This window comes from Arachis ipaensis, chromosome B4, assembly GCF_059453495.1.
Source record: "Arachis ipaensis isolate K30076 ecotype BB chromosome B4, ASM5945349v1, whole genome shotgun sequence".
NCBI classification, from domain to species: Eukaryota; Viridiplantae; Streptophyta; class Magnoliopsida; order Fabales; family Fabaceae; genus Arachis; species Arachis ipaensis.
The window spans coordinates 129,023,532-129,047,073 of NC_142439.1; the positions used below are offsets into that span (position 1 = coordinate 129,023,532).

The 23,542-nt window shown below is 30.9% G+C and overlaps 1 protein-coding gene and 3 non-coding genes across 6 annotated transcripts; 2 read left to right on the forward strand and 2 right to left on the reverse strand.

Moving 5' to 3' along the window:
• Nucleotides 1-12,227: 12,227 nt before the first annotated feature.
• TRNAV-AAC (transfer RNA valine (anticodon AAC)) lies at nt 12,228-12,301 on the reverse strand. The gene has a single exon. It is a non-coding gene; the product is annotated as a tRNA-Val (tRNA).
• Nucleotides 12,302-14,555: 2,254 nt separating this feature from the next.
• Nucleotides 14,556-14,628, reverse strand: TRNAT-UGU (transfer RNA threonine (anticodon UGU)). Its single transcript has one exon. It is a non-coding gene; the product is annotated as a tRNA-Thr (tRNA).
• Nucleotides 14,629-17,054: 2,426 nt separating this feature from the next.
• Nucleotides 17,055-19,621, forward strand: LOC107639792 (uncharacterized). 3 transcript variants are annotated; one of them, XR_015880691.1, is made up of 3 exons: nt 17,055-17,396; nt 18,557-18,779; nt 19,109-19,621. XR_015880691.1 is itself a non-coding variant. In XM_088483292.1 (2 exons), the coding sequence occupies exon 2, from the start codon at nt 19,117-19,119 to the stop codon at nt 19,288-19,290; it is 174 nt and encodes a 57-aa protein (XP_088339418.1). In that variant the 5' UTR covers nt 17,256-17,396; nt 19,109-19,116; the 3' UTR covers nt 19,291-19,482. The 3 variants fall into 3 exon arrangements, 2 of the variants coding, with proteins under 2 accessions (XP_088339418.1, XP_088339419.1); XM_088483292.1 differs by lacking the exon at nt 18,557-18,779 and having other exon boundaries at nt 17,256-17,396; nt 19,109-19,482; XM_088483293.1 differs by lacking the exon at nt 17,055-17,396 and having other exon boundaries at nt 18,641-18,779; nt 19,109-19,482.
• Nucleotides 19,622-20,583: 962 nt separating this feature from the next.
• On the forward strand, nt 20,584-20,667 carry TRNAL-CAA (transfer RNA leucine (anticodon CAA)). Its single transcript has one exon. It is a non-coding gene; the product is annotated as a tRNA-Leu (tRNA).
• The last annotated feature ends 2,875 nt before the right edge of the window (nt 20,668-23,542 follow it).

Below are 23,542 nucleotides of genomic sequence, written 5' to 3' on the forward strand. Positions count from 1 at the left end.
GCATGTTGGCATAGAACTCACGTACCAAACTGGGGTAAACCGGTTTCTGGATGTGGAGCAGTGGTGTCCATTGGAGAAGTTCAAAAAGAGAAGAAACATTTATCCCTTTATTGGTGAGTGAGTCGAGATTAACGAGATAGGTGGCACAGAGATGGCGTTTTTCCAGAACCTCCTTGTGGAATTCATATGAAGCACATGAGTTGAACCTGGCAGGATCATAGTGAGAGTGTGGTTTGCTAAATTTGTTCTTGAAATCCAAGGACTCCAGGTTTGCTGCTTCCTTGGTGTTGTGCAGCGCGAACCCTTTTGTTTTCTGGGTACTCCTTCCAGGTGTGGCCTTCTTTGGTGGTGAGTGCGGCGGTGATGGAATGGGAGAGGTGTGTGATTCTTCTTCTTCTGCCACAGGAACCTTCTCTTTCTTCTTCCTTGAAGAGGTTTTCGTGGCTATGACTTTCCTTCTCATGGTGTCTGTTTGTTTCGAGGGTGGTGAGGGAGAAGATGAAGATGTAGAATGAATATGGATGTGAGTGTGAGTTTGAGGTGTGGACGGTTTTTGAGAGAAGAGAATCCTTTCACTTTTTCTAGGGGTGGTTTTCTTTTTCATGATAATGAAAATGGAGAAGTGGGATATGGAGGGTTGAATAGAAACCGAATTGAGTGAGGGAGGAAGGAGGTTAGGGACACATTAAATGTGGAGTGGAGAGAGACTTGGAGGGAGTTTAATGACCATTAAGGAGCGGTTATTACCCAAAGGAGTTTCTCTTTTATTTGAAATAAACTGAAAAGTAGTTTCCTAGAATCAAGGGATTAGACGAAGAGAAAGATTTGATTTGACAATATCCTCTTCCAACAAGATTTGATGAGGCAACAAAAGAAGATTGTGATTTTCATCGAGAGAAACTAACAAAACGGTCAAAGTGGGGTCAAAGAGATTTGGTGGGACCCATAAGAATTAATTTCGGTGCAGTCTCCCCCTTGATCACAGCCCTTCCAACACACCCTAATTTTTATCTCCTGCTTTTCTATGAGACAAAACTGAGCAGAATCAAAAATTTCACAAGTTATCAATAGAACTTAAATCAATCATTCCCAAGCTTTTTCTCAAAGTGCAGAATCTGTCTTCACAGAGGGGTTTTGTAAAAATGTCATCAAGTTGGTCTTCAGATTTTACAAATTGAATATCAATAGTACCCTTTTGCACATGTTCTCTAATAAAATGATATTTAATTTCAATGTGCTTGGTTCTTGAGTGCAGAACAGGATTTTTTAAAATGTTTATAGCACTCATATTATCACAAAATAAGGGTATACTATTGATCTTTAATTTGTAATCTTCCAACTGCATTTTAAACCAAATTAATTGTGAACAGCATGCAGATGCAGAAATATATTCAGCTTCAGCTGTGGATAGAGCCACTATGGCTTGCTTTTTGCTTGACCACATGTTAAGTGAGCTTCCAAGAAAACAACACATGCCGGAGGTGCTCCTTCTATCCACCCTATCTCCCGCATAATCTGCATCACAAAACTCTACTGCACAAAAGTCATCAAATTTAGGATACCACAAGCCATAATTACTAGTTCCCTTAATGTATCTAATGATGCGCTTAACGGCTGAAAGATGGGATTCTTTTGGGTGAGATTGAAATCTTGAGCATACACCCACACTTTGAACAATATTCGGTCTAGAGGAGGTAAGGTACATGAGTGATCCTATCATTCCTCTATACCTTGTTTCATCCACATCTTTGTCATCATCATCCTTTTCAAGTTTTGTGTTAGGATGCATTGGAGTTCCCATTAGTTTGGAACTTTCTAGGCCAAAATTTTTGATAAGTTCTTTTGCATACTTTCCTTGGTGAATAAAGGTACCACTAGGAGTTTGTTTAATTTGGAGGCCAAGAAAGAAAGTTAAATCTCCCATTAAATTCATCTCAAACTCACTAGTCATGAGTTTTCCAAACTCTTCACACAAGGACACATTGGCCGATCCAAACACAATGTCATCAACATAAACTTGAACCAGGAGGATATCATCATTAGATGCTTTAATAAATAAAGTAGTGTCGGTGGTACCCCTTTGAAATTGATTTTCCAACAAGAAGGAACTAAGCCTTTCATACCAAGCCCTTGGAGCTTGTCTAAGACCATAAAGAGCCTTAGATAGTTTGAAAACATGGTTTGGAAATTCTTTATCTTCAAAACCCGGGGGTTGTGCCACATACGCTTCTATCAATAAAGCCATTAAGGAAAGCACATTTAACATCCATTTGAAACATTTTGAAACTCTTATGGGCAGCATAGGCAAGAAGCAACCTAATTGCTTCCATTCTAGCTACTGGAGCAAAAGACTCATCAAAATCTATACCCTCTTCTTGATCGTAACCTTGAGCCACTAATCTAGCCTTGTTATGAACAACTTTTCCATCCTCACCTAATTTATTTTTAAACACCCACTTAGTACCCGTAACTTTCTTACCATCCGGATGAGGTACTAGTGTCCAAACCTCATTCTTGTCGAATTGAGCAAGCTCTTCTTGCATGGCTTTGACCCATGATGGATCTTCAAGAGCTTGTTTTACATTGTTGGGCTCCAATTGTGACAAGAGGGCAAAGTTGCTTGGTTCGGATTGCCTTTTGGTTGAGGATCTTGTTGTTACACCTTGAGAGGGATCACCAATGATAAAGTCATGAGGATAACCCGTCATAGATTTCCATTCTCTGGGCTTCCAGAGTGGTGTTGAGCTTTGATGAGCTTCTGGGGGTCTCACTGTTTTAGTTTCTCGTGCTGGCTCAGGAGACAAAATGAAAATGTCTCCTCCAATCTGACGAGACAAAACTGGACTGGCAGATTCTTCATTTTGAGCAGATTTGGAATTTTCTTCACTGGTTCCTTTATTGACAACATCTTCACAATCTGTATCATCTTCTATCACAGCACTGGGAATTGAATTAGAATCACAAAAAGAGACATATATGGATTCCTCTATGGTTCTACGTTCTTTGAGATAAATCCTATAGGCCTTGCTAGTGGTGGAGTATCCAACAAACATCCCTCCATAGGATTTTGGATCGAATTTGCCAAGGTTTTCTTTATTGTTAAGTACAAAGCATTTTCATCCAAAAACATGAAAATACTTAAGATTTGGAGGGGTTCCTTTCCATAGCTCATAGGGAGTTTTCTTCAACCCTTTTCTAATAATTGTCCTATTCAAAATGTAACAAGTTGTATTTACAGCTTCAGCCTATAGAAATTTAGGAATCTCATTCTCACAAAGCATAGCTCTAGTCATCTCTTGAAGGCTTCTATTCCTTCTCTCAACCACCCCATTTTGTTGAGGGGTTCTAGGGCATGAGAAGTTATGAGCAATTCCAAAGTCATCACAGAATTTTTCAAAATCTTGGTTTTCAAATTCTCTTCCATGATCACTTCTCAAATGGGCAATTTTTAAATCTTTTTCATTTTGAATTTTCTTGCAAAGCGTTGAAAAAGCATGAAAAGCATAATTTTTATGAGTAAGAAAAAGTACCCAACCAAATCTAGAGTAATCATCTACCACCACAAGGCCATAGTGTTTACCTCCTAAACTTTGAGTTCTTATTAGACCAAAAAGATCAATGTGTAACATCTCTAATGGCCTTTTGGTTGAGATTCCATCTTTTGGTTTAAAAGAAGATTTTACTTGTTTGCCCAATTGGCAAGCATCACAAGTAAGATCCTTATCAAATTTGATATTTGGAATTCCTCTAACCAGATTTTTCTTAACTAGCTTAGAAATTTGGTACATGCTAGCATGACCCAACTTTCTGTGCCATAGCTATTTTTCAGATTCAATGGAAGTAAAAACATGTTACATTTTGTTCTTTCAAGTCCTCAAGATTCAATCCATACACATTATTGCACCTTTTAGCCTCAAATAAAATATCCCTAGATTTTTCACAAACAACCAAACACACAAACTTTTTTAAAAATAACTTCAAAACCTAGATCACACAATTGGCTTACACTAAGTAAATTATGTTTCAAACTATTTACAAGAAGAACATCATTTATACAAGATGAAAAGCTTTTACCAACTTTCCCAACAGCCACTATCTTTCTTTTAGCATCATCACCAAAAGTGACAAATCCTCCATCATATTCATCAAGTTTTATGAAGAAGGTTGTCTTTCCAGTCATATGCCTAGAGCATCCGCTGTCCATATACCACATATTCTCCTTCTGTTTGGATGCTAGGCATACCTACAAAACAAGTTCAAGTGACCTTAGGTATCCAAATTTTCTTGGATCCTTTCACGTTAAACCATCTTTTATGTCCTAAGTCATTATAATCAAAAACAACTTTGTAAACTTTATCACCTATCAACCTCTCACCAAAAAAGCATTGAATGGAAAATTGTCCATTTCGGTTACATAGTCTACAAAACCTTGGAGTTGCTGTTTTGTTAAAGCTTGTTGGGTTTTGAAATCTTGTATCATTAGAAGATGAGGCAATGTTTTCAAAACAAGGTTTCTCAACAGATTTATAGAATCCCAAGCCAGCTTTATCATAAAGAGGTTTTTGACTAGCCAAGATTTGATTTAGATTTTCAAAACTTTGAGTGAACTTGGCTAAGTCATCTTTAAGTCTTTTGACCTCTTTAAGCAACTCTTCATTTTCTTTAAAGCAGTTTACATATGCAACAACTGAATGGTTACTTTCACAACTCCTAAGTTGGCCTTTTAACTGCTTATTTTCTTCAACAAGATCACAAGCAGTTTCGGCCTCCCTTAGTTTTTCTTTGAGAAAACTATTTTCCGCTTTAAGAATGGTGATTTGTTGTTCAAGTTCTTGATTATCCAGCAAAAAGCATATTATTTTTTCAGAAAGATGATCTATCATAAGATGAAGAGATTCAGTGTTAGGTTTAGGAATAATTACCTGTTCAACATGGTCAGCCATGAGACATGGTTGAGACATTGTTTCAGATTCTTCATCTTCTTCTGAGTCATTTTCCAGATCTTCCCATGATGCCATCAATCCCTTTTTCTTTTCTTTCTTCGACTTTTCTTCCTTCTTCAACTTAGGGCAGTCGGATTTGAAGTGTCCCGTTTCCTTACAGTTGTAGCATGTCACCTTGCTGAGATCTTTCTTTTGTTTTCTTGAACTGCCTCCTTTGCCTCTCTCTTTGAGCTTCACCATTTTCCTGAATTTTTTGGCAAACAACACAAATTCATTTTCAGAATCACTGGATTCATCATCCAGGGGATTAGTCATAGATGTAAAAGCAATTCCTTTCTTTTTTGAATCTTTTTTCAAATAAGTGTTTTCAAAAGCAAGAAGGTTTCCTCTCAAGTCATCATATGTCATAGAATCAAGACCACTACTCTCAGAAATTATTAATGCTTTTGTTTCCCACTCCTTGTGAGACATCTCAACACTCCTCTCACAAGCACAGATTCAGGATACTTGATTCTCATAGCATCCAAGCCGACAATGATGATGTTGAAGCGTTCAAACAATTCATCAATAGATTCTCCTTCCTTCATTGAAAACATTTCATACTCTTTGTTTAACATATCTATCCTGGTCTTCTTTACAATGGTGGTTCCTTCATGAGTCACTAGGAGTTTGTCCCAGATTTCCTTTGCCATTGTACATCGTGATACCCGTCGGTATTCCTCGAAGTTGATAGCACAGTTGAGTAAGTTGATGGCCTTGGCGTTGAGCTCAACCTTCTTTCTGTCTTCTTTGGTCCAGCTAGCTTCTGGTTTAGGAGAGACAACTCCTTCGGCACTTGTGACGGTTGGATATTGAGGACCTTCCAGGATAATCTTCCAAAGTCTGTAGTCTACTGCTTGCACAAAGATCTTCATTCTCTCCTTCCAATAGGTATAGTTTTTCCCATTGAAAAGAGGAGGTCTGTTGCTTGATTATCCTTCAGTCAGGTTGTAGGACACCATATTTGAGCCACTGTTTTCTGCCATCAGGATCTTTTCTCCAAGCTGCAAAGCTTGATCTCTTTGAGACCAAGCTCTGATACCAATTGATGGTTTTAGTGGCTAAGAGAAGGGGGGGTTGAATCTTAGCCCCTTTTTCACTTGACAACACTTGCTGGTCTTTGAAACAACTTCTGAAAACTTTTTGTCTTTTTGTCTCGTAACCAGCCATGAGACTTTTTCTTTTGTCTCGTCCCCAGCCACGAGACTTTTCTTTTTGTCTCGTCGATCAGCACGAGATATTTTTTCAGTTTTATCTCCTGTGCAGCAGAAACAAAAATAGAGTAGAAGAGAGAGAAAATTACACCCAGATATATCCTGGTTCAGCTGCTAAGTGCAGTGCAGCCTACATCCAGTCTCCATCACAATAATGATGGAATTTCACTATAATCATCTTTTATTACAAACACCAATTCTCCCTAGGAACTACCCTTCCTATCCGGGACAAGTCCATAATCTAAACCCAATCCTGAACTTGACTTGGTTACTACCAAGCTTTCACTGCAAAGTGCTAACCCAACTTGCAAGGGGATTCCCACAGAATCATGAAACACAACACAGATGTACAAAGGAACTCTAAGGACATCTATGGCTTTTTCTTTTAATTTTGCACTCTCTGCCTTTTTTCGCTCTATGGCTTTTTCTTTACAAACCTCGCTGTTTGCTTTCTTCCATGAGACTCAAGACAGACAAAATTAAATAGAAAAATTACAAAATGAAGAACATTGAAGGAGAAAAAATTCTATTAGTTTAGGTAGCTCTGAGAATCCTGTGCTTTGCACTCTCACTCCTTGAATTAAACCCTGACTGTTCACCCTTACTTATAGGGAGAAGCCTCCAAGGTTAAAATCAAACAAACCAAGTCAATCTTCTTCTTCTTCAACTTGAACCGGTTTGGCCAGAGAGAGAGAAGAGATAACCCATGTAAAACCCAACATGCAATTACCTCTTATCCTTCCTTGGTCATCAATCTTCATCGATCCGAGCCCTCCATCCTTGCCTTGTTCTTCAAGATGAACTCCTGGCCCTTGATGCTTCATGATGATGATAGCTTAATCTGCTCTAATTTCTGCCTCTTCCATCACGTAGCCACTGTAGCTACCTCCTGTGGTGGTTGAGCAGAATCAGAGACAAGCCATCCCTCCAAGGATCTTCTTCTCTGACCGAAATCTTCTTCAACCATTTTTGGTATGGAGAAGCCAAGATCTCTTCACCAAATCTTACCACAAGTTATGAGAATCTTAGCCACAGCATACTTTTAGTTTTCTTTTTCTTGCCACCATTGTGATGGTCTCGTGCATCTCCTTCTCTTCAGTGACTAGCTTTAGCTTCCATGGTTTGCTGTGTAATGACCGAAAAGAGAAGAGAGTTGAGAAAGAAGATAGAGTTTGAAAGAAAAAAAATTAAATGAAATAGAACAAATTAATTAAAATGAGTTGCTTTTTTTACTTCCCTTTATGCTGAGTATCGTGTAGCATTAATGCAATCAATCATGTCAATCACACTTTCTCTCTCATGGTTCCCAATGTAAGTTAAATTCAAATTAATTGAATTTGAGATCCATCATTTAATGAAAGGTGGGATCCGTTGGAAGTAAAACACTTTGCTTTCTTTCTCAATTAGATTCGGACCAAGCATAGGATCACTTAGCAAGGATTATAATTGGACTTGTAGCAACAAAATTCAATCTGGCCCAATTTTCTTTTGATTTCGGACCAACTTCAATGGTCTAGTAACAAGTATTTAAATTGGGCCTGTATCACAAATTCTGACCCAAATACCACAACAAACATTCAGCCATAGAATCAATTTAATTTTTATATCAATGCTGAATATGTTTTCAATATAATTGGGCTTGCAACATTTTTCTTTTATTGTCGGCCCAAACATACCTGCATAGCAAAAATTAATCAATCAACTTATATAAATTAATATTTTTGCAATTAATCAAATTAATAATGTTTAGCCATCACAAATATTAGCTTAGAGTTTTCCAAACTCATCAAGCTATTTCTTCAAAAGTAACTTGATTAAGTTATTTACCTAAACTGGACCTAAATAGGAGTAATAAAATAGCTTTTGAAAATAGGAGAAGTCACATTTTTTAACTTCTTCAAAAAAGCTCTTAAATAATTTTTTAAAAATTTAAAAATTTATTTAAAAAATTGTACCAAACACTATTAATGTAATTTTTTATAAGTCAAAAATTAAAAAAGAAATAACTTTTAGAGTTTCAAACGGACCCTTATATCAATGTATTCAATACACTTGTAACTTGAGTTCTTTAATAAAAGATCTATAGACAAATAAAAAAAAAATTACTGCCATAATAAAAAGAAACAAAGATGATAGAAAAATTGCATAAATGTTCATGTTTGTATGCATATATTAGAGGATATGAAACTGTATTTATGAGTTTTTTTAGCCTATGATATATTTTTTAGTATTAAAGTCAACGATCTTCTGGAATACACTTGGTGTAAAATTTGATAACAAATTTGTAAATTATTAATTTGAAAGATAATATTTTATGTAGTATTTTAAATTTAAAAAATATTTTAAAATTTATATTAGACTATAATTATATTTTAAAATGTTTATTTATAATTTATTTATTATTTTATTTTAAAATAATTTATCCGATTAAGCTACAGTTGAATTTATTGGACCAATAAACTAATAACTAAAGCAGTTTGATGATCAATTTGATTCTCAGAACCTTAATTCATAATGAAAGAAATGAAACTTTACAAAAATTTTGTCATTACATGAGATTAACCTAGATGCAAAATATTGATTGCTCAAATAAATAAATAAATAAAAAGCTTGTGAATTTTATAGGCCTTGAAAAATAAGAAATTTAAATTAAGACACTTTTAATTTTGAAACATATTTCTGAGCACATAAAAATTTTTTCGTTTTGTCTTTTACAATAGCACAAACTTAAAGATGAAAACAAAAAAAAGGAGAGAACATAATATCGCCATATATTTTGATTTAACCTAAAAAAATATAAAAAAGTTTACGTTCAGTTTTTACTACAATTATGATAAAATTTTACTACATCAATCGTCAAGATTAAAACGCAAACACCAATTCAAAGACCAAAATAAAAATAAATAAATCAAGTCAGTTTTACCTCAAGACAAATAAAATTACAATTTCAAATTTCACAAAATAAGATAAACTAAAATGTCAAGACCAAATAAAAATCAATAACAAAGACTCGAGCTTAAACTTAAATTATTTTGGTTCTTCTTCCTAAGTCATGCTTATTCTTTAATAGATTTTTTTAAAATAATCTCTCAAAAAAAATATAAATATTTTTTTTAACCAAAACTCCAAAATCTAAACTAAATATATTGAGACCCAATACAAAAGAATGATAACACTCAAAATGTATGTTGTATTTCTGAATTTTCTTCTTAATTCTTCTTGATACTAGACACTTCTTATAAAAATTGTAGCTTATTATCCTAGCTGAAGCAGTCAATCATTTCTCATTATTGCCATAATTTTGTTTTTTATTATAAAAAATACTCTCTTTCAAATTCTTCTCAAATATTACTTTTATGGTTGATTTTTTTTAAATATAGTTGAATCATCACTTAAATTATATTATTTACTAATCTTAATTGCACAATCAATCAGCATAACACATATTTAGATCAACTTTAGTTAACCCAACTAAATATTTGCCATTACAATTAAAGATAAAGTTTAGCTAACTAAATAATTTTCAAATATTTGTTTAAAATATCATTAGTAAAAGGTTTTAAATTTTTTTTATTTAATAGATATAAACAAATGTATTGGATACTTAAAATTTTTGTATATTCAATAAAAATTTTATCAATTTATAATCTTAATTTATCTGTTTATTTTTTTAGATATGAATAAAATTATGGTGTAATACTCAATTATTGAATTTTATGATATTTTTTAAAATTATGGAAGTGAAACAATACAAGAGAGACGTATTATCAATACGAGAGAAACGTATTGTCCTGCCCATAATTTTAAAAAATACTACACAATCCAATAATTGAGTGTTACACCAAAAATTTTTTAATATTAAAAAAATTAGCCTAACTTATGCTCTTAGGAACATAATAGATAAACCTTTAAAAATAAGATTTTTTAAACTCATCAAAATTTATTACCAATTGAGATTTATTTATTATACATCCAATTGTTACCATCTCAATCACTTTTAGTTTTATACATGAATTATATTATTATCAAGGAAATTTTAAGTGACTAATTGATAAAAAAAAAAACTAATGATAAATAAAAAGAAAATGATTGAAATAAAAAAATAAATTAGAATTAAAAATAAAAAAAAATATATGTTAAAATTGAATAAAAAAAAAGAAGAATTACTATATATTTTTTTTAATTTTTTGATACAACAAAAAGAAAATTTATTCAACTTAATTTAGTTTATCTAATTTATTATCCAATTTTTCGATGCAATAAGAGAGATTTACTCAATCTTTTTTGTCCTTATGATTTTATTACGAAATCAAAAAGATTTTTCGCACTTCTAAAATTACTCTACAACAGTTACAATAGGAGGTATTTATTATAATCTTTTATTAAATTAAAATAAAATAATCATAAACCCACTAATACAAATGTTAATCTAGTAACTAAATAAATAAAATTAAAACAAATAAAATTAAATTAAACATTTTAATACTTAAAAATATAAATTAATAACTATTAAATAATATTTGAACTCTTCATATCATTAATATTTAAAGTTTGTATCATTTAAAAAAAAATCATCTTCAAATTTTATAATTAAAAAATAATATATAAAAAGAACAAATATAAGAATAAATGGTCAATTAATCTTTGAAATATCATTTATTCTTCAAATTGATTCTCAAAAAATTTTTTTAATCAAATTCGTCTTTTAAAAATTATAAATTAGTAATGTTAGTCATTTCATTACTTTTTTTATAAATAGTGTCAAAATTTTGTTAATATGGCACGTTAAATCATAAGTGACACCACAACATATCTTCAGAAATTTTAATTGACTATTAACATAATAATTTATAAAATTAAATCAAAACTTAATAAAAAAAATTGAGATATTAAAATTTTTTAATTTAAAGTTTATTTAATGTAATTTCATAAATTAATATTTTTTTATCGAGAGCTGAGCTATAATCTGATGATACAAGATGACGAGTTATCAAAAGACCATAAAAATACTTTATACATACAAAAATACAGTGGAGAAACGATAAAAATTAATTAATAGTAAATTAATGTGGATTTTAAGCTTTTGTTGGTGGATTATATATAAATTTTAATTTTTTAAAATATTTACTATACAAAAATACGATTGCTTTCTATTATAGTAATAGAAAAATGATCAAAATAATATTTAAAAATTTATTTTATTAATAAAAATAATTTTAAAAAAATATGAATAACAAAAAACTCGATGAAACATTTAAAAATGTGGAAAAAAACTATATATTTAATATACATTTTTTAAAAATGATAATTTAATAAAAATATAAAAGAGACTTGACCATTTATTTTTTTATTTTTTTATGATTTTTACGATTGTGCTACATGTTTATCATATAAAGCTCCACTTATTGATCATGCAAACTTTCACTTGTCGATCAACTAAAAAATCTTATATATCCAATATTACAATATTCTATTTCTAGGTAACATTTGAATTTATTTTGAGATACTATACTATTAATATCAAATTGTTTCATGTTATTAATTTAAAAGTATAGGATTTAGTAATTAACGTAAAGTGTTGTTTAAGAATATATATATATTCAAATTAGTTAAATAGATATTAAAATCAATCATTGGGTGAGTTGTTAATTATTGGAGATGCACAGAAAATAATATCATGTATGAATTCTTCCATACGAAGATGAATTGGGATATACATTTAGGAGTGGATCTGATTCCTATCATATGATTAAGACCATTGCATTTGCAGCAGAGAAATTTAATTTACTGAATTTTATTTATGAGAAGTCACATGATTTAATGAATGATTCAATTATTGGTTTGTTTCACTGTTTTGGATTCTTCCAAGATAATAAAATATTATGTATATAGAATGTTGTGTTTCTAATTGAAGAAGTATTACCCTAAGAAAAGAATGTTATGTAAAAGGAGGTGGGTGATCGATGGCTTCACTTGAGATATCTTAAAAGGTAATGAACTAATGATTGCTAAAAGCAAAAGAGGAAGAAATTGGCGTCGCCCGGACTCGAACCGGAGACCTTCAGTGTGTTAGACTGACGTGATAACCAACTACACCACGACACCATTTGATGGTCTTCATAAATACATATGTAATACAAAGAAGTATTATAATGCATCCATGAATATTGAATATACCAATGTGGCTCTGTCCTTTGGAACCCCGAAAAGTGAAAACGGAAAACCCCTAAAATCTTAAAACATCTCATTCTGCCGTCGCACATTGCAGTTGCGGCAACACCCCACGCCACTGCCTCACACAATTAAGCGCTCTCTCTCTCTCTCTCAGTTGGGCTTTAGTGTATCTATAATTTTTGAAGCCATGATTTCTAAGCATATTTTATAGAGTATTTAGTGGGATTGACTATTTGGAAATCATGCTTTTGTAATTTGCTCATTACGAACATGTTTATATTGTCATCGTAATAAACATATTAACCTTTTTTAATAATTTTAAGAGTAATTACCCAAATCAGTCCCCGAAGATTTTAAAATCGGACATTTTAGTCCCTAAGGAAAATTAATACACGGATCAGTCTTCAAGATTTTATTCCGGCAGACAAATTAGTCCCCAATTCATTTTCCGGCAGAGTAATTACCCAGAGGTAATATATATCCTTTATACTTAAACTAAATATTAATTAATCTGTATTGACCACGAATCTCAATGATCAAGCAAGAATTGGAAATTAACATGATAAAGAACTCAAGAATATCTAGTAGTATTAGAAAATCTCTAATTCAATTCCAATTTGAAAATCAAATAAGTCGTATCTTACTCAGACTGATAAAAAGAGCTGAGGTTATGCTAAAAGCCGCTAGTAGAAAACCGAAATAACTAGTTATAGTGGGCATAAATAAACTAAATGAAATAAGTTCTTTTTATACGTATGTTTACAAAGCACTTCCCTAAGTTTCTAAGGAAATACAATCAAATAGGAGAAGAAGAAAAAGATACCATTTGAGAAATACAATTGAGATTTGTGGATTTATCAATCATTATAGACGAACAAAAATAGAGTGACATCGGTAAGAAATCAATTCATCACCTATGACAACTATCCATCCTATGGTTCAAAATCAACAGATTTTTTGAGCAACTCGTAAGTTGAGTAAAATAATCCAAAAAGAATTTCAAATTATTTTTTTATTTCTAGTTTCTAGAATATTTATATTTCTTCTTTCTATTCTAAAATAGAATATTTATTCAGTTCTATTTCGAAATATTTAATAATTTAAAATAAAGAATTAAAAAAAGATATTAATAAAATAATTCAAATTTTAATAATAAAAAAGAACTTTGTTGTTTAACTTAATTCTTGAATTTCTATAGAAAAAAATCGGAAAAATCGGGCCCCCTCTTTTTTATTGTATGTAATTTGTTCGATTTTTTTTATTTAAAACAAAAAACGAGTTACCTTAGAATGCCCTTTCACTTTTTTATCATTAGATTTAGTCGTGGATTCCATTCCTTTACTATACTATAACAGAAGAAAAAGGATATGAGATCCCATCCCTCAAACTCGGGTTCCGCAGTTTTTTTGTCTTTCCATATCTTATTTAAAAATAAAACTCTATCAACCACGAAAGAGTCTTTTTTTTCTGTCATCAAATAGAAAGTATCTATTACTGCTATTTTTTTTACTTGTTACTTTACTGGATAACTAACCAATTCAAATCGATCTTTCTTTTAGTTGTTGAATCTCTCTTTGATTGGTCAATGTGTGATATTCCGAATCCTCATTCCTAATGGAATCCCTGGATTGATCAGAAGATCCTTTCAATTGGCTAGAATCCGTTACTTGAATGAAACTAGATCTCGTGGAATCATATTGAATATTTGATGATACATTCCGTACCTTGCTAAAAAACCGATCCTTGTTTACCAACCACACATTGTCTAACCAAATCCAATTCTCTCTCGATATGCTCCTCAAAAAATCCGATTCGTGCGGATTCTTCCCCCAGGCTTTTTACTAGTTAGTCCAGGTAAAGTCCCCAGACGGCGTATTTTTTTGAAACGAGGCCCTCTGTAGCGTGACATAAAGACTCCTTTTTAATTAAAAAATGAAAAATCGAAATTAAAACTAAACTAAATGACAAATATGATATGAGAAATGAAGCGAAATTCACAAAAGCATTGTAGTACAAAGAAGAATTGTATGAATTCTATCAATATCTGAACCTTATTCTATTTATAGAGAAAAAAGGAGGTTTGTTTCTTGAGTTGTTCTACAGAGATCAAACTTCACCAATTTTGGATTCCTAAAAAAAAGACATTATCCATTTTTTTTAAATAAAACAACAACAAAAAGAGAAAAGCCGGCTATCGGAATCGAACCGATGACCATCGCATTACAAATGCGATGCTCTAACCTCTGAGCTAAGCAGGCTCATATAAAAGAAAATGCGCATGACCTTTTAATTAAAAAAATGAGAGGAAAAAAGAATTTATCTGTAATGTTTTCCGACTCTACTAGAAATCTGATCAAAACTTGTTTGATGTTCTAATAGAATTTATTGAATAGTTTCGTGTTAATATAACAGTTTTAGTGCAGAATCGAATCCCCCTTTGACTCTGTACCAGCGATTTAAATAAATATATATAGTTATTATAGTTTCTAGTATTCTCAGTGATTAGATTAATACCAAAAAAAAACAACAAGAATTAGTGAACAATAGTAAAATAATTCCTTCATAGTGATATTTTTTATAGAGATAGGAGAAAAAATTCACATGGATATAGTAAATCTTGCTTGGGCTGCTTTTATCCAGAGAGGCATTTAGGGAATCGCTCCGATTCTATCTCTGTTCGTTCCGTTTGAAGAAAGGAAGGATCCGAACAAAGAATCGATCTTTCTTTTAGTTGTTGAATCTCTCTTTGATTGGTCAATGTGTGATATTCCGAATCCTCATTCCTAATGGAATCCCTGGATTGATCAGAAGATCCTTTCAATTGGCTAGAATCCGTTACTTGAATGAAACTAGATCTCGTGGAATCATATTGAATATTTGATGATACATTCCGTACCTTGCTAAAAAACCGATCCTTGTTTACCAACCACACATTGTCTAACCAAATCCAATTCTCTCTCGATATGCTCCTCAAAAAATCCGATTCGTCCCAAAAGATTTTAAAAACGGACACTTTAGTCCCTAAGAAAAACTAATGTACAAATCAATCCCCAACTTTTCTCTCTGTTAGACATAATAGTCCCCCGTCTAAAAATAAAATAAAATAAAATAATTATTATTATTAATTACACAATAATATTGTACTATATTTTTTGTATTTTTTAGACAAAAATAATAATAAATTTATTCATTAAATTCTTATAATATATATATATATATAGTCACTCAATAATAATAATAATAATAATAATAATAATAATAATAATAATAATAAAATTATATATGTTTATATTAAAAAATATGTATTTAAACAAAATATTTTAATTTGAATTTATATTAAATACATATTTTTTTAATACAAACATATTTTTTAAAATAGTACATCTTTTGATTATATTAAATACAAAAATATCAAATGATTTTAACCTTGATTTTTTTGTAAAATAATCTCTAATATTTTTATTTATTATTATTATTATTAATTACATAATAATATTATACCATGATTTTTTGTATTTTCTAAGTAAAAATAATGATAAATTTATTCATTAGATTCTTTTATATATATATATATATATATATATATATATATATATATATATATATATAGTCACTCAATAATAATAATAATAATAATAATAATAATAATAATAATAATAATAATAATAATAATAATAATAATAATAATAATAATAATAATCAATGAAATTATTAGAGATTATTTTATAAGAAATTTAAGGTTAAAACCATTTGATATTTTTGTATTTAATATAATCAAAAGATGTACTATTTTAAAAAATATGTTTGTATTAAAAAAATATGTATTTAATATAAATTCAAATTAAAATATTTTATTTTAATACATATTTTTTAATATAAACATATATAATTTTTTTTACATAGGACATCTTTTGATTATATTAAATACAAAAATATCAAATAATTTTAAGGGCCCTAATTTTAACTTTGAATTTCTTGTAAAATAATATCTAATAATTTTATTATTATTATTATTATTATTATTGAGTGACTATATATATATATATTATAAAAGAATTTAATGAATAAATTTATTATTATTTTTGTCTAAAAAATACAAAAAATATAGTATAATATTATTGTGTAATTAATAATAATAATTATTTTATTTTATTTTATTTTTGGACGGGGGACTATTATGTCTAACAGAGAGAAATATTGGGGATTGATTTGTACATTAATTTTTCTTGGGGACTAAAATGTCCGTTTTTAAAATCTTTGGGGACTGATCTGGGTAATTACTCTGCCGGAAAATGAACTGGGGATTGATTTGTCTGCCGGAGTAAAACCTTGGGACTAATCTGTGTATTAATTTTTCTTGGAGACTAAAATGTCCAATTCTAAAATCCTCGGGGACCGATTTAGGTAATTACTCTAATTTTAATTTATGAAAAAAAAAATAAGCAGACAAAAAATACAATAGAAATTACCAGGGTTCTGAAACCGGACCGAACCGGTCCAACCGGAAACCTGAAGGCTTTGCGGTTCGGTCCAGCAAGAGAAGCCGCTAGTTTAAAAATTGCTTAAAATCGTTGAACCGGTCGATCGGATCGAACCGGAACCCGGCCGGTTCTATGAAACGGCATCGTTTTTGCATTTTGTTTAAAAAAAGAGCCAGGTTCTCGTCCTCACTCCTCAGTCACCTGAAGCCCTTGCCTCCCTCTAGAGCCCCATTCCTGATTCCTCAGTGTCGTACATAATCTCATTATTTCTGTCCAAAACACAACCCTAGTCTCATCGCGCCGCCGTTGGTCTCACCGTCGCCGCCTGGTTCGTCGTGGTCGTTCGCCAATCCTCCTGTTTCGTCGTGCTCGAAGGCCCTTCCATTCCGCCAACGCCAGCGTCTCCAGGTCCTGCTCCGCCGTCGTCCCTCTGTCGTGTTCGTCGCTAGCTCCCCGTCGTTCGTCGCCAGCTCGCCAGTGTTCGTCGCCAGCTTCCCGTCGTCTGTGGCTCTCCCTCAAATCTCTGGTCACTGCCTTCGCCGAAGGTAATGCCTCGGATGCTCCGTCAGTGCTCGGTGCTTTTCCTTGGTTGATTGGCCTTGCTCACTGCTTGATAATAAATTTTAACTCTGTTACTGGCTTGTTCTTGTTTGTTCTGGGTTGATTAACTGTTACTGGCTTGTTCTTGTTTGTTCTGGATTGATTTACTGGCTTGTTCTTGTTTGTTCGGGATTGATTATTACTGATTGATGATAAATTGATTCCGATAAATTGTTACTGGTTTTTTCGTGCTTTTATTTTTTTCTGTTGTTAAATTTTGTTAAAGTTTCTTGATGATAAATTTTGTGCTCATTGCCTAAAGGAATACTTGTAATTTAAGTTGGTGCTTAATACTCTTATTGTATCACATAGCTCACTACTAGTGCCTGCTGTTCGTGTTTGTTTTTTAGTTCAGAAATTATCAAATTATATTGATTATTGAATGGCTCTGTTCACTACTGCTATGCTGTGTTGTACTGTGGTTTGTGTCTTCTTCGCTCCTGTGCTGTGTTTTTTGGCTCTCTGCTGTTCACTGCTGAGCTTTTTTGTGTTTACTTAAGTCAATTAAAATTATGCTTTGGGCCTAATTGTGCTTAGATTGTTAAGTTAGTTAATTCAGCATATGTTCTGCTGTGCTGTTGTTGTGCTGATGTTTTGTGTTTTGTGATTTCTCTGCGTAGTGATGTGCTGCTGAAAACTGAATTGCTGCTGTTTTGTGTGTGTTTGTGTTTGTTTTACTGTTTTGTGATTTAATTATGCTTAGATGGTGACTGTCTTCATGATTATTTATTTCAGTTATGTAGGATTTTGTGATTTGTTTGCATAGTGATGTGCTGCTGGAGATTGAATTGCTGCTGTTTTGTGTTTGTGTTTTACTGTTTTGCGACTTAATTATGCCTAGATGGTGACTGTCTTCATGATTTATTGATTTCAGTTATGTAGGATTTTGTGTTTTTTTGCATAGTGATGTGCTGCTGGAAATTGAATTGCTGCTGTTTTGTTTGTGTTTCAATTTTGAGTTTGTACTTAAATAAGTTCATAAGACTTTGGTTGATGACATTTGTGTAGTGTTTAGAAGACATCTTAAGATTTATATTAGACTAGAATTATGTTTTAGGATATTTATTTATAATTTATTATTATTTTATTATAACGGTTTTTTCAGTTAGAGCACAAATAAACCGGTTGGACCAGTAAATCAGTGACTAGAGCGGTTCGATGACCGGTTCAGTTTTCAGAACCTTGAAAATTACCGTTTGCCTCTGTGTTTGATGGAAACAGAATCAAATTCATGATATTCCCCGCAAAACACTCAGATTTGATGTGATATCTTGTGGAACTCATTATCTATTGTACATTGATTTCATAGGAAATTATTGTATTTAAAGGTATTATGTTGCTGCTGTATCAAATTTCCAAAGTGTGCTTCTTGAGTTAGGGTAGTCTTTGAGGGAAAGAAAGGATCTGAAGATAAAATAGACTTTACCAAATGTGTGCATTATTAATTATTTCACCTTTCAATCATATAATTACAATCTTCTTTTTGGATTATCATTCACATGGTAGGTGTAAAAAATAGTTGTTTTTTATTGACGTGACGAGATATAATTAAATGCAAGTGTGAATCTGTTTTATATTTCATTAAAATCAAATTCTTATTTTTAATTGTTGAAGAGGAGGGGAAAAAAACTGAAGTAAATGGTTTCGTTGTGTTTAGAGTAAGGAATGGGGGACAAGAAGAAGAAGGCTCAAATGTTTGTAAAACTAGTGTCTGCTGCTGGGACTGGATTTTTCTATGTGAAGAGGAAGCCAAGGCAGTTCACAGAGAAGCTCGAGTTTCGCAAGTACGATCCAAGGGTTAACCGCCATGTTCTCTTTACAGAGGCTAAGATGAAGTGATACACCACCTTTCAGTTTCATTTCCATGATCAGGGCTCCATTCTTGTAGCTGGAACAATTTAGTACTGTTTTCTTTGAAACAGTGAGTTTGAATCATGCCAATCTGTGTGTTTTACTTCTCTGCCTTGTGTACATTTTCCTTAACTTTTTGAAGGTCTAGATTTGGTATTATCTTCTAGTTTGATGTTTGAATCTTGTTCAATGGTGATGGATTTATTCTCCCATTTTCTTTAAGACAAACATGTAAAATCAGAGAATCTAGTTCTTGTGGATTTTGAACACAAATAGCACTGAGTATACTGTGCAAAGAAAATGAATGATTTGCTTACCGGAATAGTTAAATTTTCTTACTGAATCCGTTAATAACTGTAACGGTGTACTTAATAGTTAACACTTACCTATCAGTATATTCAAGTTGACTATGTCTGCTTTACATTTGTTTTAGTGGTACTTTGTGCCAAAATTGTTTCTTTGTCCTTGATAGTCCAATATTGTGATTGCAAATTTCAATTTAGTGTTGACGCTAATCACTATTGTGTTAAAAAGTGATGTCGTTCCGAAGTATCTAAACATGATTAAAATGTGTAATTTTCATTTAAAAAAAACTAGTAGGGGTGCCTAGTATTGAATTGAGTTAGAGTAATAGAATGGAATTTTTAGTCAAATTTGTGTTTCACAAATTTTAATTATCAAATTACTTCTATTTTTTATTTGTTAGACAAATTAATTTTTACGTCAAGTTTTTTTTTTATTACATGTTCATACATTTAATCAAATTCTCCTCTAAACAAGTAAGTTGTCAACTTGTAACAGAAGACTTAGAACAAGAAAATTGATTTGTTTAATAAAATAAATAGTGATGCCTTATTTGGTAATTAAAATTTATAGAAAATTAAAATGTCCAAACAAAAATTCATTAAAGAGTGATTTGGCGTATTACTCGAGTTTATTTATCTAAGTACTAGATTAATAAGATGAGTGTTAATTGGTAAACAATAAATAAAGTGCAATGTTGTGCATAAACAGACAAAATATAACACATTAATAATCGTTACCTTTGGCATGATAAATAATTGACTTGGTGTATCCATTCTTCATCTTATCTGTCAGTATCCAATATTTTCTTTTTATTTTCCCCACAAATAATACGATCACAAGAAACGAATACATAACCTTTTAAAAACATGTACAATTGTACATACATGATAGATGGTTGAGGACGGAAGAAAAATAAACTAAAAAACAATTGAATAGATATTTATAAAAAACAAATCGAGAAACCAATAACAAAAGGTCAGGATGGCCGAGTGGTCTAAGGCGCCAGACTCAAGTTCTGGTCTTCGAAAGAGGGCGTGGGTTCAAATCCCACTTCTGACATATTTTAACAACACGTCAAATTTTTTTCCTTTCGGGTTTTTTCGTTTTTTGGACATCCCTTTTGGGTCGTTAACACCTCCTCAATTTTAACTGTATGGTCTACGGATATATTGGGCTTACACTTATCTTTTTTTTTAATTTAATATTACTCTACGATCTGTTGAATTGGACTTAATTTTAGCCCAGATTTTAACAGTATGCTCGCATCATTCTCATTTTCCGTTCTTGTTGACATTATGCTATCAATCTGTAACCAGCAGGAGAAGAAGAGTTGTAGAAAGTCAATATTGTTTGAAGTAGGGGGAAAAAATATTAGCAACAAAATATGCAACAATCTTTTTTCTCCTAGCATAAAACAGCCATCGAATGAGACTATAAGTATAATTTTGGACAATCAATCATAATGAGACTATAATTTTGTATTTTTTCTTGAATGTCAAAATGGATTTCTTATCTTGGGACATTTTACTTCCATGATACGTGTATGATTAATAAGAATTAATATTTTAAATTTTGGCATTTATTTTAAAAAACACGAGTTTGTCTCTAAATGTATATATATCTTTAAAAAAAATATTTGCACTTAACCTCTATAATAAAATAGAACAATTATATTAATCATTACGTTAATATAAAATATAATATTTGACTATTTTTAAATTTAATTTAAATACAAACATTTTCAAATATAGATTGATGTATTTCATTGCAACTCTTTTTAAAAAAATTCTGAGTCTCGCGCTCAAACACTATGAAAGAGACAACATCAGTCTCATCAACAACTTAAGGTGTATTTTGCACCTATATAAATGTATATATAGGTTAAAGAAATTCAATAATGTCCAAATCAGGAAATACATCTTGAAATGATACTTGATGGATGTGGTGCATTGTAAACAATTATGGCAAAAAATAATCGCATTGTAATAAAATTAGACAAAAAAAAAAATTTGAGTAACAATAAACATCAAATTATTAAAAGAAAGAAAAGTATATGGAACCAAGAGGTTACCAGCTAAAAATTAAACAAAACCACATTTATTTATATTAATAATTAATTAATTTTAAATTTTTTAAATTCAAAATTTAAAAAATTTAAAATTGGTAATCCTAATTAAAACCTATAAAAACCTTTCTCTTCTCTCTCACATTAACCTACCCACCTCCAACAATTACATACACAGACTCCTCTCTCTCACCGTCAGGCTCTCTCCGCCTCCCCATCAGATTCGCCACGAGTGGTGTTGTCTTTGAGCTCAGAACGCCAAGGATCTATTTCCTAATCTTCCTCCGCAATCCTCCACTTCAGTTCTTCATGGTGGAAGGAGTTGCTCGTCGCTTTTCCTACCTAACAACTTTCCTAATGCCTCTGTTTCGTGCCACTCCTCTCTAGTCATTGCACCAATTTGTTCTCCATATTTTTTATTTTTTTGTCTCTGCGCAAGAACCTGATTATTATTTCTATTAGCTTAGTGCGCCTTATACTCACCGCCACTCTTCAAAAACTCCCATCCTCAATTCTGAGTATTTTGAGTCGCAGTTCATCACGATGTTGTTCTCTGCGTTTTGAGATATTAGGTGCTGTTTTGATGATTAAAGAGACTGCAAACTACACACTTGATCTTAGTCAAAAAGATTCTTTGAACAATTACAGAAATATAAAAAAAAACATTCATTTAATATGAAAAAAACATCCTAATACTTAACAAAAGAAATATCCAGTTATATTTTAGCAAAAATAATTAAATATCTATAAAATTTTAAAAAATTATGAAATTCTGAAAGAAATAGAGACATTCACATTTGTAATACAAAAAAATTCGAAAAATACATAAAAGAACATCTATTTAATATGAAAAAGAAACATTCTAATACTTAGCAGAAGAAACATCCATATATATTAACTCGTAGAAATTTTGGATTCACCTAAAGATATTTGACTGGTTTTTGGCTAATACCCTTTTGGTTCCCTAGCATTACTCAAGAATAATCATGGAATAACTACATAAAAAAATTATACAAAATTATAACTTGTACCTTAAAAGATCAACTTCGATAAAAAACAAAAAATACATTCTTATTCTATGAAATAGCCAAAAAAAAATAATGAATTAAAAAAAAAAAACGCTTTAGCTTTAGTTCTGAAATTTAGACTCATGAACCACACAAAAGAAACACTATATATAACCATTAGTGGCATAAAATTAATTATTGAATTATTAATTTCAATATCAATTTACTACTATTAACATTAGTATTATATTTATAGAAATTAGAATTACAAATTTATGTTTAATCTTTCATTATTGATATCAATATCAATTTCCCACTATTAACATTAGTATTGTATATATTTATGGCAATTAGAATTATTATTGAGATATCAATATCAATTTATTATTATTAACGAATATATTATATTTATGACAATTAGACTATAAATTTATGTCTAATTTTTTATATATATATCGATATCAATTTGCCACTAATTATATTTGATTTAAAATTATATTGTAATAATTGAAAATTAGAATTAGTAATAATTAATATAATTAGAATGATTAAAAATATTAATAGTTGAAATTAATATAATTATGCATTAAATGTTAATTTTTATATAATTATAAAAAAAATATTTTTTCAAATTAAATTGAGAAGAGAGAGATATTAGATTAGAATGCGCCACGTCAATATTTTTGGTGACAGAATGCTATCTGTTGTAAAATATTATAACGATGATAATAATTATGAAACAAAATGGACCAGTCTAATAGTTAGTTCACTAATACACTTAAAAAAGTGTTGCGAGTTTAAATTTTGTCTTATGTATACAACAATCTATTGACCAGTGACAAATCCTTAGATAGAACTTCGA